The sequence below is a fragment of the Oncorhynchus gorbuscha genome, linkage group LG03 (assembly GCF_021184085.1).
Source record: "Oncorhynchus gorbuscha isolate QuinsamMale2020 ecotype Even-year linkage group LG03, OgorEven_v1.0, whole genome shotgun sequence".
In the NCBI taxonomy this organism is placed as follows: Eukaryota; Metazoa; Chordata; class Actinopteri; order Salmoniformes; family Salmonidae; genus Oncorhynchus; species Oncorhynchus gorbuscha.
The window spans coordinates 87,163,483-87,175,826 of NC_060175.1; the positions used below are offsets into that span (position 1 = coordinate 87,163,483).

The window sequence follows — 12,344 nt, forward strand, 5'->3', positions numbered from 1 at the left end:
GAGTCCGGCGCAGGAGACCGATATAAGTAAGATTCCAACAAGGAACAAACACAATAATCCAGAGAACTAACAACGAGAACGCACATTTTATTTTTGTATTTATTTCACCTTTATTTAACCAGGTAGGCAAGTTGAGAACAAGTTCTCATTTACAATTGCGACCTGGCCAAGATAAAGCGAAGCAGTTCGACAGATACAACGACACAGAGTTACACATGGAAATGACAAACTATAACGCACAAAACAGAGAGGGAAGTCAGAGGGTTTAATAAGGAACATAATTAATGGAATGGAAACCAGGTGTGTTTGATCAAGACAAAACAAAATGAAAATGAAACATGGATCGGTGGTGTCTGGAAAGCCGGTGAGGCCTAACGCCGCCTGAAGAAGGAGAGGGACCAACTTCGGCCGAAGTCGTGACAGTGGTCTCTGGGACCATAGCCTGTTGTGTACACTCCAAGCCTGTAGGTGAAATGTGCTATTGTGGTTTTATACAAGGCCATATATTAATCTTAACCTGAACAAAGAAATGAAACAGTGGTGTGAAGAAGATCATGTAAGAATAATTGTGGATCAATATATTAGTAATACGTTGTATTCTTGTTTGGCAGTGTACACAGATGGTTTGAAGGATCCCATTGACGTGAATACAGGAACAGGTGTATTTATTCCTGAGTTCGATGTTATCTATGCAAGAGACTAACAAATAATCGATCAGTATATTCAACAGAAATGGTCGCAATAATTTTTGGATTGCAATGGATAGAGGATGTGCAACCAAGAAGATTATAAATATGAATGGATTCTGCATCCGTTTTGTGTAGTTTAATATCTGGAAAATCAGAGCGAGACGATTTATGGTTTTGAAGTAATTACGATTTTGTTAGAATTACAAAGAAATGGTACAGAGGTTTTGTTGGATTTCTGCTCATACAGGAGTCAATGGAAATGTTATAGTAGATACTGTATAAATGAAAAGAAAGCAATGTAAATTAACAAAGTGGATATGCAGGAGCAGCTTGGTAGAGGAGAGGTTAAAACATTGATCTGAAAGACTGGGTTGGATTGCTGGCAGAGGCAATAGGATGCCAGTTCTAAGGGGATACATTTTTATAGTACAAGGAAATCTGTATGGGCGGTAACCTAGTGCCATGCAATGAGAACAGAAGGGAGGAAGTTATGTTGAGTAGGATGTTATTAGGGCATATGGGATTGAATTCTTCTTTGAAATTGACATGGTATTGGAATGGGTGTATGGTAGAGGAAACGGATGAGCATGTATTATTAGTCTATTGTGAACTGAATGATGTATAAAGGGAGAGTTTGTTTGATAGGGGGGGGGGTTAAGTAGGTATGTATGGAGCACAACACTGGAACTCCCCAGGGGTGCATGCTTAGTCCCCTCCTGTACTCCCTGTTCACCCACAACTGCATGGCCAGGCACGACTCCAACACCATCATTAAGTTTGCAGACGACACAACAGTGGTAGGCCTGATCAGCGACAACGACGAGACAGCCTATAGGGAGGAGGTCAGAGACCTGGACGGGTGGTGCCAGAATAACAACCTATGCCTCAACGTAACAAAGACTAAGGAGTTGATTGTGGACTACAGGAAAAGGAGGACCGAGCATGCCCCATGTCTCATCGACGGGGCTGTAGTGAAGCAGGTTGAGAGCTTCAAGTTCCTTGGTGTCCACATCAACAACAAACTACAATGGTCCGAACACACCATGTCCATCGTGAAGAGGGCACGACAAAGCCTATACCCCTCAGGAAACTAAAAAGATTTGGCATGGGTCCTGAGATCCTCAAAAGGTTCTACAGCTGCAACATCGAGAGCATGACTGGTTGCATCACTACCTGGTACGGCAATTGCTCAGCCTCTGACCGCAAGGCACTACAGAGGGTAGTACATCACTGGGGCTAAGCTGCCTGCCATCCAGGACCTCTACACCAGGCGGTGTCAGAAGAAGGCCCTAAAACTTATCAAAGATCCCAGCCACCCCAGTCACAGACTGTTCTCTCTACTACCGCATGGCAAGCGGTACCAGAGTGCCAAGTCTAGGACAAAAAGGCTTCTCAACAGTTTTTACCCCCAAGACTCCTGAACAGGTAATCAAATGGCTACCCGGACAATTTGAATTGTGTGCCACCCCCAACCCCTCTTTTTACACTGCTGCTACTCTCTGTTTATCATATATGCATAGTCACTTTAACTATACATTCATGTACATACTACTTCAATTGGGCCGACCAACAAGTGCTCCTGTACATTGGCTAACCGGGCTATCTGCATTGTCTCCCACCCACCACCCGCCAACCCCTCTTTTATGCTACTGCTACTCTCTGTTCATCATATATGCATAGTCACATTAAACATATCTACATGTACATACAGTGGGGCAAAAAAGTATTTAGTCAGCCACCAATTGTGCAAGTTCTCCCACTTAAAAAGATGAGAGGCCTGTAATTAAAAATCCTACAATGTGATTTTCTGGATTTCTTTTCTCATTTTGTCTGTCATAGTTGAAGTGTACCTATGATGAAAATTACAGGCCTCTCATCTTTTTAAGTGGGAGAACTTGCACAATTGGTGGCTGACTAAATACTTTTTCCCCCCACTGTACTACTTCAATCAGCCTGACTAACCAGTGTCTGTATGTAGCCTCGCTACTGTATATAGCCTGTCTTTTTACTGTTTTATTTCTTTACCTACCTATTGTTCACGTAATACCTTTTTTGCACTATTGGTTTGAACCTGTAAGTAAGCATTTCACTGTAAGGTCTACACCTGTTGTATTCGGCGCACGTGAGAAATAAACTTTGATTTGATAAATTTTATTAGAAATGCAGGGTTAGGTAGCTAAGAGTTAGACTTCTGAGTGGCGCAGCGGTCTAAGGCACTGCATCTCAGTGCTAGATGTGTGACTACAGACCCTGGTTTGATCCCGGGCTGTATCACAACCGGCCGTGATCGGGAGTCCCATAGGGCAGCACACAATTGGCCCAGCGTTGTCCGGGTTAGGGGAGGGTTTAGCCGGGGTAGGCCATCATTGTAAAATAAGAATTTGTTCTTAACTTACTTGCCTAGTTAAATAAAGGTAAAATAAATAGAATATACAGGTAACTGCCCAAATAAAGGAAACGCTTGAGTAAACGAGGGATACAAGGTATATTGAAAGCAGGTGCTTGCACACAGGTTTGGAATTAACTTCCCATCATGCTTAGGGTCATTTAAAAAAAATGTGTGCCCATTATTTTGTTTACCAGGCTAGAAAAAGAGATCTGTGACTTTTGAAAGAGGGGTGATTGTTTGCACACATTTGGCAGGAGCTTCAGTGACGAAGACTGCTCAACTTGCTGATGTAACACGATTTGCCATGGCCTTCTCAGTCCCCAGGTGTCAACCCAATTGAACACTTAGGGGAGTTTCTGGTACGATGCCTGAAACAGAGTTTTCCACCACCATTAACAAAACACCAAATTATGGAATTTCTTGTGGAAGAATGGTGTCAAATCCCTCCAATAGAGTTGCTGACACTTTTCTTGCGGCTCGTGGTGGCCAAATGACCTATTAAGACACTATTGGTGTTTCCGTTATTTTTGGTAGATACCTGTATTAGTAGTGTAGGCAAAGATTTGTATAACTAACTCAAGATAGACCAGAGCCTGTCCTTTCCTATGGGAGCAAATTAATCATAGAGGGCAGAACAAGTGAGGAGGTGGGCAGAGCCAAGCACGAGCTAGTGAGATGCTATTCGTGTTCTAGCATTTATTTGCATATTTCCGTTAGGGAACGCCTACTCTGAAGTGCGGGTATGCAAGAACTCAATTCGCCCTTGCGCTCCTTCTAAACAACGCAATTGTTCGGCAAATGGTAAAGTCAACCAAACCCTTCCACTCTGTTTGTTACAGATTCTAGTTTTGGAAACAGAAAACTGTATGGAGATCAAATATTTAATCGATGAGAAAATGAGCGTCATGTCGGCTAAAATCCATCTTACTCCATTTTCTCCCACTACCCGCCACTGGGCTTCCTCTCATCACCATATTTGGTAGTGAATAAAACCCCTATCAGATGCTTCACATGTATAAAGCAGGTAAAATATCAGGCTCATTGTTTCATCTGTGGTACCGTGACTGGTTTCACACTCCTGTACCATAGGTGGCAGTGTATGCACCTTTCAGTTAGTTGCGATCTTTTTACAGCCTATGGTTGCGATCCCTTAATACATTTTAAAGAATAAGACGAGTTCGTGGGGAAGATCTCATTTGTATCCTCCTCGCGTCCTCTCTCGGCTCTCAAACTCATTGGAGGAGAAAGCCAGAGGCACCGCCCTTCTGACCTTCTCCTCCAATGGGTTTTGAGAAGGAGACGAGGATGCGAGGTGTTCAATTTGAGATATTCCAATGTTCAGGCTAGATAGCTACATCACAACTGTGCAAGAGCCAAGACACTAACGAAATAAGCCGCCGGGGAACGGCGAGAAAGTATCTACACATTTTAACATTTTTGAGTAATTTGATTTATCTGTTGGAAAATTAAGACAATGTAAGTTCAAAAGCATGCGTCTTAAATGGTTAATGGTCAGTAAAACTAGCTAGATAGCTAACGTTAGCGATGATGTCGTTGTTGAATGATGGGTGTGTTTGATAGCTAGCTAGCTGTTGTATCGGTAGCTAACAGTTCCGGATTAGCTAAAATGAAACGCGATTTTTTTTTATACCAACGTTAGCGGTATAACGTTAACATAATAGCTATAACTAATGTTCGCTCGTACTTAACTCACTGTCAACGATGGCCAACTCGTTTAATATAACTATAGCTAGTTTAGCTAACCCGATAATTTAGCAGGGCGTAACGTTAGCTAAAGCTTTGACTAGCTAGCTAATGTTATCCATAAATAGTTGTGCGTGTCTTAGCTAAAATGTAACGGGTTTCTAGGTAATGTAAAATAAGCAAGTTAGATGTCTTTGTCTCCTTCCTTAACGTAATTTACATTCTCATGTCTTCCCTTACCAAGTTAACGTTAGAAGATGGCTGTGAACGTTTACTCTACATCTGTGACCGGCGACAACCTTAGTCGCCATGATATGCTTTCTTGGATCAACGAGTCTGTACAGATGAACTACTCCAAGATTGAGCAGTTGTGCTCAGGTCAGTAAGATGACGTCTGGGTCAAACCAGAAGTACGTTCATTGGCATGGCTAACTGGCTTGTGATGGCTGTTGATCCGATGGTTCATTCAAAGTGTGGGACAGTTATTTTCGATCAACCTTTTACTTGGAGATACTTCATTCGTTTTAGATTCTGAAGGCACCTGTGATTTATAATTTCATGTTTTCAGTTGCAGTTGGAACTCAAAAAACGGAATATTCAGAAAATGTATAAATAGTATTTTTGCTACATGTGAAGTTATAAGCCGACATGGCGACCAGACATCTCGTATTTCCCATCTTTGCAGGAGCTTGTCATTTCTAAGCAAAGCAGCGGTAGCTGCATGTCGAACAAGATGACAGCACTTGACCCAAACAAATATTTGCACACATGCGATAGGCCATTTCTCACTTGATAGAAAAAGTGAATTGAATCTTTCTGAATGTTCATTTTTTTTAAAGTTCCACCTGCAACTGGAAACTGAAGTTTAAGACACCGGTGCCCTCAGAATCGAGAACAAAGACAGTATCGCCAGGTGAAGGTTGGTTGAAAGTAGTGGTACCGTATTATCAATGGACCCTCTGCTCGACCGCTAGTTATGCGCTGGAAGTTTGAGCCTGCTTGGCCGCTAACTACACCACCATCGGCAACAGGTGGCTGGTGTCAACTTAATTGGGGAGGATTGGTTCAAAGTAATGGCTGGAATGGTATCAAACACATGGTTTCCATGTGTTTGATACCACTCCATTCCAGCCATAATTGGCTGTCCTTCCCTCATCAACCTCCTGTGCAATACCCCATATATGTATAGGCCTATATTTTAATCTACCACCATTTTAGAAACTACTCACCATCTAGGGAAATTGTACTCCCCACAGTAGCTTGGGCCGTCACGGGGAATGTACTCTCTTGTGGCTGAATAATAATATAATATATGCCATTTAGCAGACGCTTTTATCCAAAGCGACTTACAGTCATGTGTGCATACATTCTACGTATGGGTGGTCCCGGGGATCGAGCCCACTACCCTGGCGTTACAAGCGCCATGCTCTACCAACTGAGCTACAGAAGGACGGAAGCAAGTCCCTGCAGCAATGTTCCAACATCTAGTGGAAAGCCTTCCCAGATGAGTGGAGGTTGTTATAGCAGCAAGTGGGACCAGCTCCATATTAATGTCTGTGATTTTGGAAGATGTTCGATGAACCGGTGTCCACATACTTTTGGTCATGTAGTGTACCTTGCAGTGGGTTGGGGAAAGGTAATGGCAGGAGCAGAGTATTATAGCCTATAGAAGTTGAAACCTGATTAGCTGGTAAGTTAATTATGTTATCACATTCACACAGGTGCTGCTTACTGTCAGTTCATGGACATGCTTTTCCCTGGATGCATACCATTGAAGAAGGTTAAATTCCAGGCCAAACTAGAGACTGAGTTCCTCCACAACTTCAAACTTCTACAGACCAGTTTTAAGAAGATTGGGGTTGACAAGGTGAGTGCATAGTTGTTATTTTTTACCTCTGGGTACTGTTGGCTATTCCTACATTTCAGCCATTGAGATTGTGACACTTTTTAATATATTTCCAGATCATTCCTGTTGATAAATTGATAAAAGGCAAGTTCCAGGACAACTTTGAGTTTGTGCAGTGGTTCAAGAAATTATTTGATGCCAACTACGATGGGAAGGAGTATGACCCGGTCAGTGCTCGCCAAGGCCAGGACACTGCTCCTACTCCCAACCCAGGACAGGTCGCACCCAAGCCCAGGAAACCCAGCACTGGTGAGGGAGACGCATTTATAATTTCTAACATTTTGATTGTATTCTAAATACCTAATTGAAAATATAGCTGCAAGCAGCAATGAGTGGTCTAAGTCACGTTATAATCAAAGTTACTCTGTCAGCTGGTGGAACAAAAAAAATATTGATCCAGTGTCTTTGATGCTTGGACCCGTAAATGCATACTGTATGCATTTCTATTTCAGTACAGCCCCACAGCTCCCCACCTGTTATCAAACCAGCTGCGAGAGTCGGTAAGGTGGTTTAATGGTCAAACGGATCTCCAATGGGCACCTATGGTGGGCTGTCATGGTCACTGTGGAAAGGAATATTTCTGTATGGCTAGACACTGGAGTCAGTAGGTGTTAATGTGCAGTTGTGCGTCTAAGGTTGAGGGCATACACAGTCCACAGCTATATTATTCTCTTCTATTTTTTTTAACTGATTTGTGTTTGTTCTAGCTCCCATGAGGTCTACAACAACAGTGACCAAACCCCCGCCCAAGTCAGCAGGGAGTGCCTTGCGTAGGCCCGGAGCAGCAGGAGATATGGAGAGGGAGGAGCTATCCCAAGAGGTATGGTCTTTCGGAGTGTCAAAGCTAACATAAGTTGTTTTGATGAGACGGTGAGATTTCCCCTCAATCTCCTGTATGGCTTTTTGTGTGCTAGTTGAATAGTTTATTGAAATTGAAGCTTGTTTAGTTGTAACATGAACATCATGACAGCCCCGCCCATTCATTCTCCTATCACTCTCACTCTGCTGCTCTCACTTCAGGTCAGTTCCCTGAAAGCCATTGTCCAGGACATGGAGAAAGAGAGAGACTTTTATTTTGGAAAGCTGAGGTCCATTGAGGTCATCTGCCAAGAAGTGGATGGAGAGGCAGATACAACTATGCAGAAGATTATGGATGTTCTATATGCCACTGATGTGAGTGACACCTCACCAGAATACTCTCTTTGACACACACACAAACAGCTGAGAGGCTCAGTGTTCATTTTCATATAATTTTTAGCTTTGTATTTGAGTATTTAAATAAAAATTGTTTCCTGCTTACAGGAGGGGTTTGTTATTCCTGATTCCGATGCTGAAGGAGAAGAACCAGAAGAGTTCTGATGAAAAATGGACACAACTCTAGTCCATGCCATAATCTCTCTCTCACACACACACACACACGCACACACACACACAGGTTAGTGAATACACGTTTGCATGTGCAATGTACATTCATACGCACTCGTGTGCTCTAATGAACATGCACTTACTCACACATACTGCCACTGTGGATTAAGTTGCCTTTGGATCATACACTGGCTGCCCCCTTGGTCCAAGTCTTTGTTGGTCCAAGTGTTTTTTGGACCATAATACTTTTCAGAGAGCCTGCTGATCCAGCTGCCAGAGAAGAAGAACCCTGGATGAAATTCTAATAGGGCCATTCCTTTCTGGTTTCCTTTCTGCCTTGTTCTTATTCTGGCCTCTGCTGTGCCTTTCAACTTTGGCCTGTTACTTTTTGAAATATGTTCAGGTCTTTCTATTCCTTATTTCCAATTGACCTAAACAAAACTGTACTAGGTGATTTTGATATATTTGCAACTATGATTAATTATTAAAGATATATGAATATGTTTACTCTGCCAATGGAAATTATTGTAATTTTTATGGTATGTTTACGCATATTCATTATACTTGAGTTCAAATTTGTGGTTTAGGCGATCAGCATTTGTATTTAGTTTCCTGTTTATCTGGGGAGGTATTCATCACATTACTTTTTTTTAAGTAAAAAAAAGTCATGTTTTATTGATAACCTTGAAATAAAATACTGTACTTTTTACTTAAATGCTAAATTATAGACTCATTCTGACATTTGTGTGTTGTATGTAGGCTAGTTTTACACTAGAGACTAAGCATCTCTACTGACCTATGTTCTAATTTACTTCCTCATGTAAGGCAAAGACCGGATGTATGGTTGCCTGTCCACACTGAAGAAATACTTCCTTCTAGTCTACAATAAGAGCAGAACTATACGCTCTTAGCAGAGGAACTGAGAGCTGTCTTTTAGACCTCGGGAGTCTGTTTTAAACTTGGGAGCAATATAAGGTTTCCATAAGCATCTCTTGTCTTTAGAAATGAAGTATTGATTGGAGAAATTCAATGTTTTTAGGTTGAAGAAATAACTTGTTTTGACAAGTTTAATGTTATTAAAAACTCAAATATATAAATTTTTCTAATTTGATTTCTTTCTCCATTAAAATGTCCTGACAGACTTCTGCATTGCTATTGGCAGTTGGTCCTTGGTAGGGTAACTGCAGAAATCAAAACCGAAATAGTGATATTGGCTGATCATTAAATATAAATGTAAACATACCCAGAGTAAAGGGCCATAAAAACAATAAAGGTCTAGAGCCCCACTGTGCGTGATGGGGGACCCAAGCAGAGACGTTGGATTCTCCTGACCTCCAACGCTTTCCTCCTTCTGACCCTGGCGTGTTCTGCCTTGTCATTCACTCTGGTCAGTACGTACAGGTCCTCGTCTAAATCTTCCATGCTGGGTTTGCCTCTTCATTCTGTTGTCCTTTACTGACCCCCATTCTTGCATTTTGATCTGGCATCCAGTTTCTGCTTCCATCTGCTTGGCCCAGTATGGGGCCCAGGCCTTGGGTAACTGCAGAGGTTGTTTGTCTACAAGGCTATTCACTGGGTCATTGGACATGTTTTCCTGCATCTCTTCATCCAGAAGCTTCTCAGTGTGTGTCAAGATGCAAAACAGATTTGGAAAACTGGTCAACTTTTTTTTGTGTAACAATTGTGTCAAATACTTCTCCGTCTCCCCATTTCCCTTTCCCTAATACATGATAAAAGAAGTGGAGAACAACCAGTATTAGGGAAAGGGAAACGGGGATACCTAGTCAGTTGTACAACTGGATGCATTCAACTAAAAGCCAACAAGTGCTCAGCATATGTGGGAACTCCTTAAAGACTATTGGAAAAGCATTCCAGGTGAAGCTGGTTGAGATAATGCCAAGAGTGTGCAAAGCTGTCATCAAGGCAAAGGGTGGCTATTTGAAGAATCTCAAATATAAAATATATTTTGATTTGTTTATATATACACTGCTCAAAAAAATAAAGGGAACACTTATGTAACTCCAAGTCAATCACACTTCTGTGAAATCAAACTGTCCACTTAGGAAGCAACACTGATTGACAATAAATTTCACATGCTGTTGTGCAAATGGAATAGACAACAGGTGGAAATTATAGGCAAATATCAGGACACCCACACAAGTGGCTCAGGTAGTGCAGCTCATCCAGGATGACACATCAATGCGAGCTGTGGCAAGGTTTGCTGTGTCTGTCAGCGTAGTGTCCAGAGCATGGAGGCGCTACCAGGAGACAGGCCAGTACATCAGGAGACGTGGATGAGGCCGTAGGAGAGCAACAACCCAGCAACAGGACCGCTACCTCTGTGCAAGGAGGAGCAGGAGGAGCACTGCCAGAGCTCTGCAAAATGACCTCCAGCAGGCCACAAATGTGCATGTGTCTGCTCAAACGGTCAGAAACAGACTCCATGAAGGTGGTATGAGGGGCCGACGTCCACAGGTGGGGGTTGTGCTTACAGCTCAACACCGTGCAGGACGTTTGGCATTTGCCAGAGAACACCAAGATTGGCAAATTCGCCACTGGCGCCCTGTGCTTTTCCCAGATGAAAGCAGGTTCACACTGAGCACATGTGACAGACGTGACAGTCTGGAGACGCCGTGGAGAACGTTCTGCTGTTTGCAACATCCTCCAGCATGACCGGTTTGGTGGTGGGTCAGTCATGGTGTGGGGTGGCATTTCTTTGGGGGGCCGCACAGCCCTCCATGTGCTCGCCAGAGGTAGCCTGACTGCCATTAGGTACCGAGATGAGATCCTCAGACCATATGCTGGTGCGGTTGGCCCTGGGTTCCTCCTAATGCAAGACAATACTAGACCTCATGTAGCTGGCGTGTGTCAGCAGTTCCTGAAAGAGGAAGGCATTGATGCTATGGACTGGCCCGCCCGTTCCCCAGACCTGAATCCAATTGAGCACATCTGGGACATCATGTCTCGCTCCATCCACCAACGCCACGTCGCACCACAGACTGTCCAGGAGTTGGCAGATGCTTTAGTCCAGGTCTGGGAGGAGATCCCTCAGGAGACCATCCGCCACCTCATCAGGAGCATACCCAGGCGTTGTAGGGAGGTCATACAGGCACGTGGAGGCCACACACATTACTGAGCCTAATTTTGACTTGTTTTAAGGACATTACATCAAAGTTGGATCAGCCTGTAGTGTGGTTTTCCACTTTAATTTTGATTGTGACTTCAAATCCAGACCTCCATGGGTTGATAAATTTGCATTGTGTGATTTTGTTGTCAGCACATTCAACTAGGTAAATAAAAAAGTATTTAATAAGAATATTTCATTCATACAGATCTAGGATGTGTTATTTTAGTGTTCCCTTTATTTTTTTGAGCAGTGTATATTTCTACTGTTCAACATTTTAGGGGTCACTTAAAAACGTCCTTGTTTTTGAATGAAAAGCACATTTTTTGTCCACTAAAATAACATCAAATTGATCAGAAATAAAGTGTAGACATTGTTAATGACTATTGTAGGTGGAAACGTCCATTTAAATAAAAAAATGTAATATTTACATAAGTGTACAGAGGCCCATTATCAGCAACTATCACTCCTGTGTTCCAATGGCACGGTGTTTTAGCTAAACCAAGTTTATCATTTTAAAAGGCTAATTGATCATTTAAAAACCGTTTGCAATTATGTTAGCACAGCTGAAAACTGTTGTTCTGATTAAAGAAGCAATAAAACTGGCCTTTAGATTAGTTGGGTGTCTGGAGCATCAGCATTTGTGCGTTAGATTACAGGCTCAAAATGGCCAGAAACAAAGTACTTTCTTCTGAAACTCGTCGGTTTATTCTTGTTCTGAGAAATGAAGGCTATTCCATGCAAGAAATTGCCAAGAAATTGAAGATGTTATGCAGGTGAATGAGGACCCAAAAGCGACTTGGCGAAAACAGAGTCTTTATTCCAGTAAAGGATATAAGCAATACTCCTGGACAATCGGAGCAGAAAACAAAACATAAAAAACCAAATTCCACTCGTAGTGACGAGGACAGACTGGAGACTCGACCATTAACTGTAGGTTGCCTCGGGAAGGCACCGACCGTAGCAGACTAAGGCACCTGCTCGCACGCAGCATCTGAAGGTGACAAGACACAACAGGGCGAGACAATGACACAGCACAGCGAACATCAAACAAGGATCCGACAGGACAGAAACGGAAAACAAGGGGAGAAATAGGGACTCTAATCAGAGGACAAGATAGGGAACAGGTGTGAAAAGACTAGATGATTGAGTAGGAGAATAGGAACA

The 12,344-nt window shown here is 42.6% G+C and overlaps 1 protein-coding gene across 2 annotated transcripts; it reads left to right on the top strand.

Moving 5' to 3' along the window:
• Nucleotides 1–4,401: 4,401 nt before the first annotated feature.
• LOC124032127 (microtubule-associated protein RP/EB family member 1-like) lies at nucleotides 4,402–8,775 on the top strand. 2 transcript variants are annotated; one of them, XM_046344253.1, is made up of 8 exons: nucleotides 4,402–4,554; nucleotides 5,027–5,160; nucleotides 6,504–6,649; nucleotides 6,745–6,937; nucleotides 7,141–7,188; nucleotides 7,396–7,508; nucleotides 7,709–7,861; nucleotides 7,991–8,775. In XM_046344253.1, the coding sequence occupies exons 2-8, from the start codon at nucleotides 5,040–5,042 to the stop codon at nucleotides 8,045–8,047; spliced, it is 831 nt and encodes a 276-aa protein (XP_046200209.1). In that variant the 5' UTR covers nucleotides 4,402–4,554; nucleotides 5,027–5,039; the 3' UTR covers nucleotides 8,048–8,775. The 2 variants fall into 2 exon arrangements, with proteins under 2 accessions (XP_046200209.1, XP_046200210.1); XM_046344254.1 differs by lacking the exon at nucleotides 7,141–7,188.
• Nucleotides 8,776–12,344: the final 3,569 nt, after the last annotated feature.

Coding starts and splice junctions, on each gene's coding strand:
- LOC124032127 (XM_046344253.1), top strand. CDS start 5,040: ATGGCTGTGAACGTTTACTCTACATCTGTGACCGGCGACAACCTTAGT. Junction 5,161..6,503: donor GATTGAGCAGTTGTGCTCAG/GTCAGTAAGATG, acceptor ACATTCACACAG/GTGCTGCTTACTGTCAGTTC. Junction 6,938..7,140: donor GCCCAGGAAACCCAGCACTG/GTGAGGGAGACG, acceptor TTTCTATTTCAG/TACAGCCCCACAGCTCCCCA.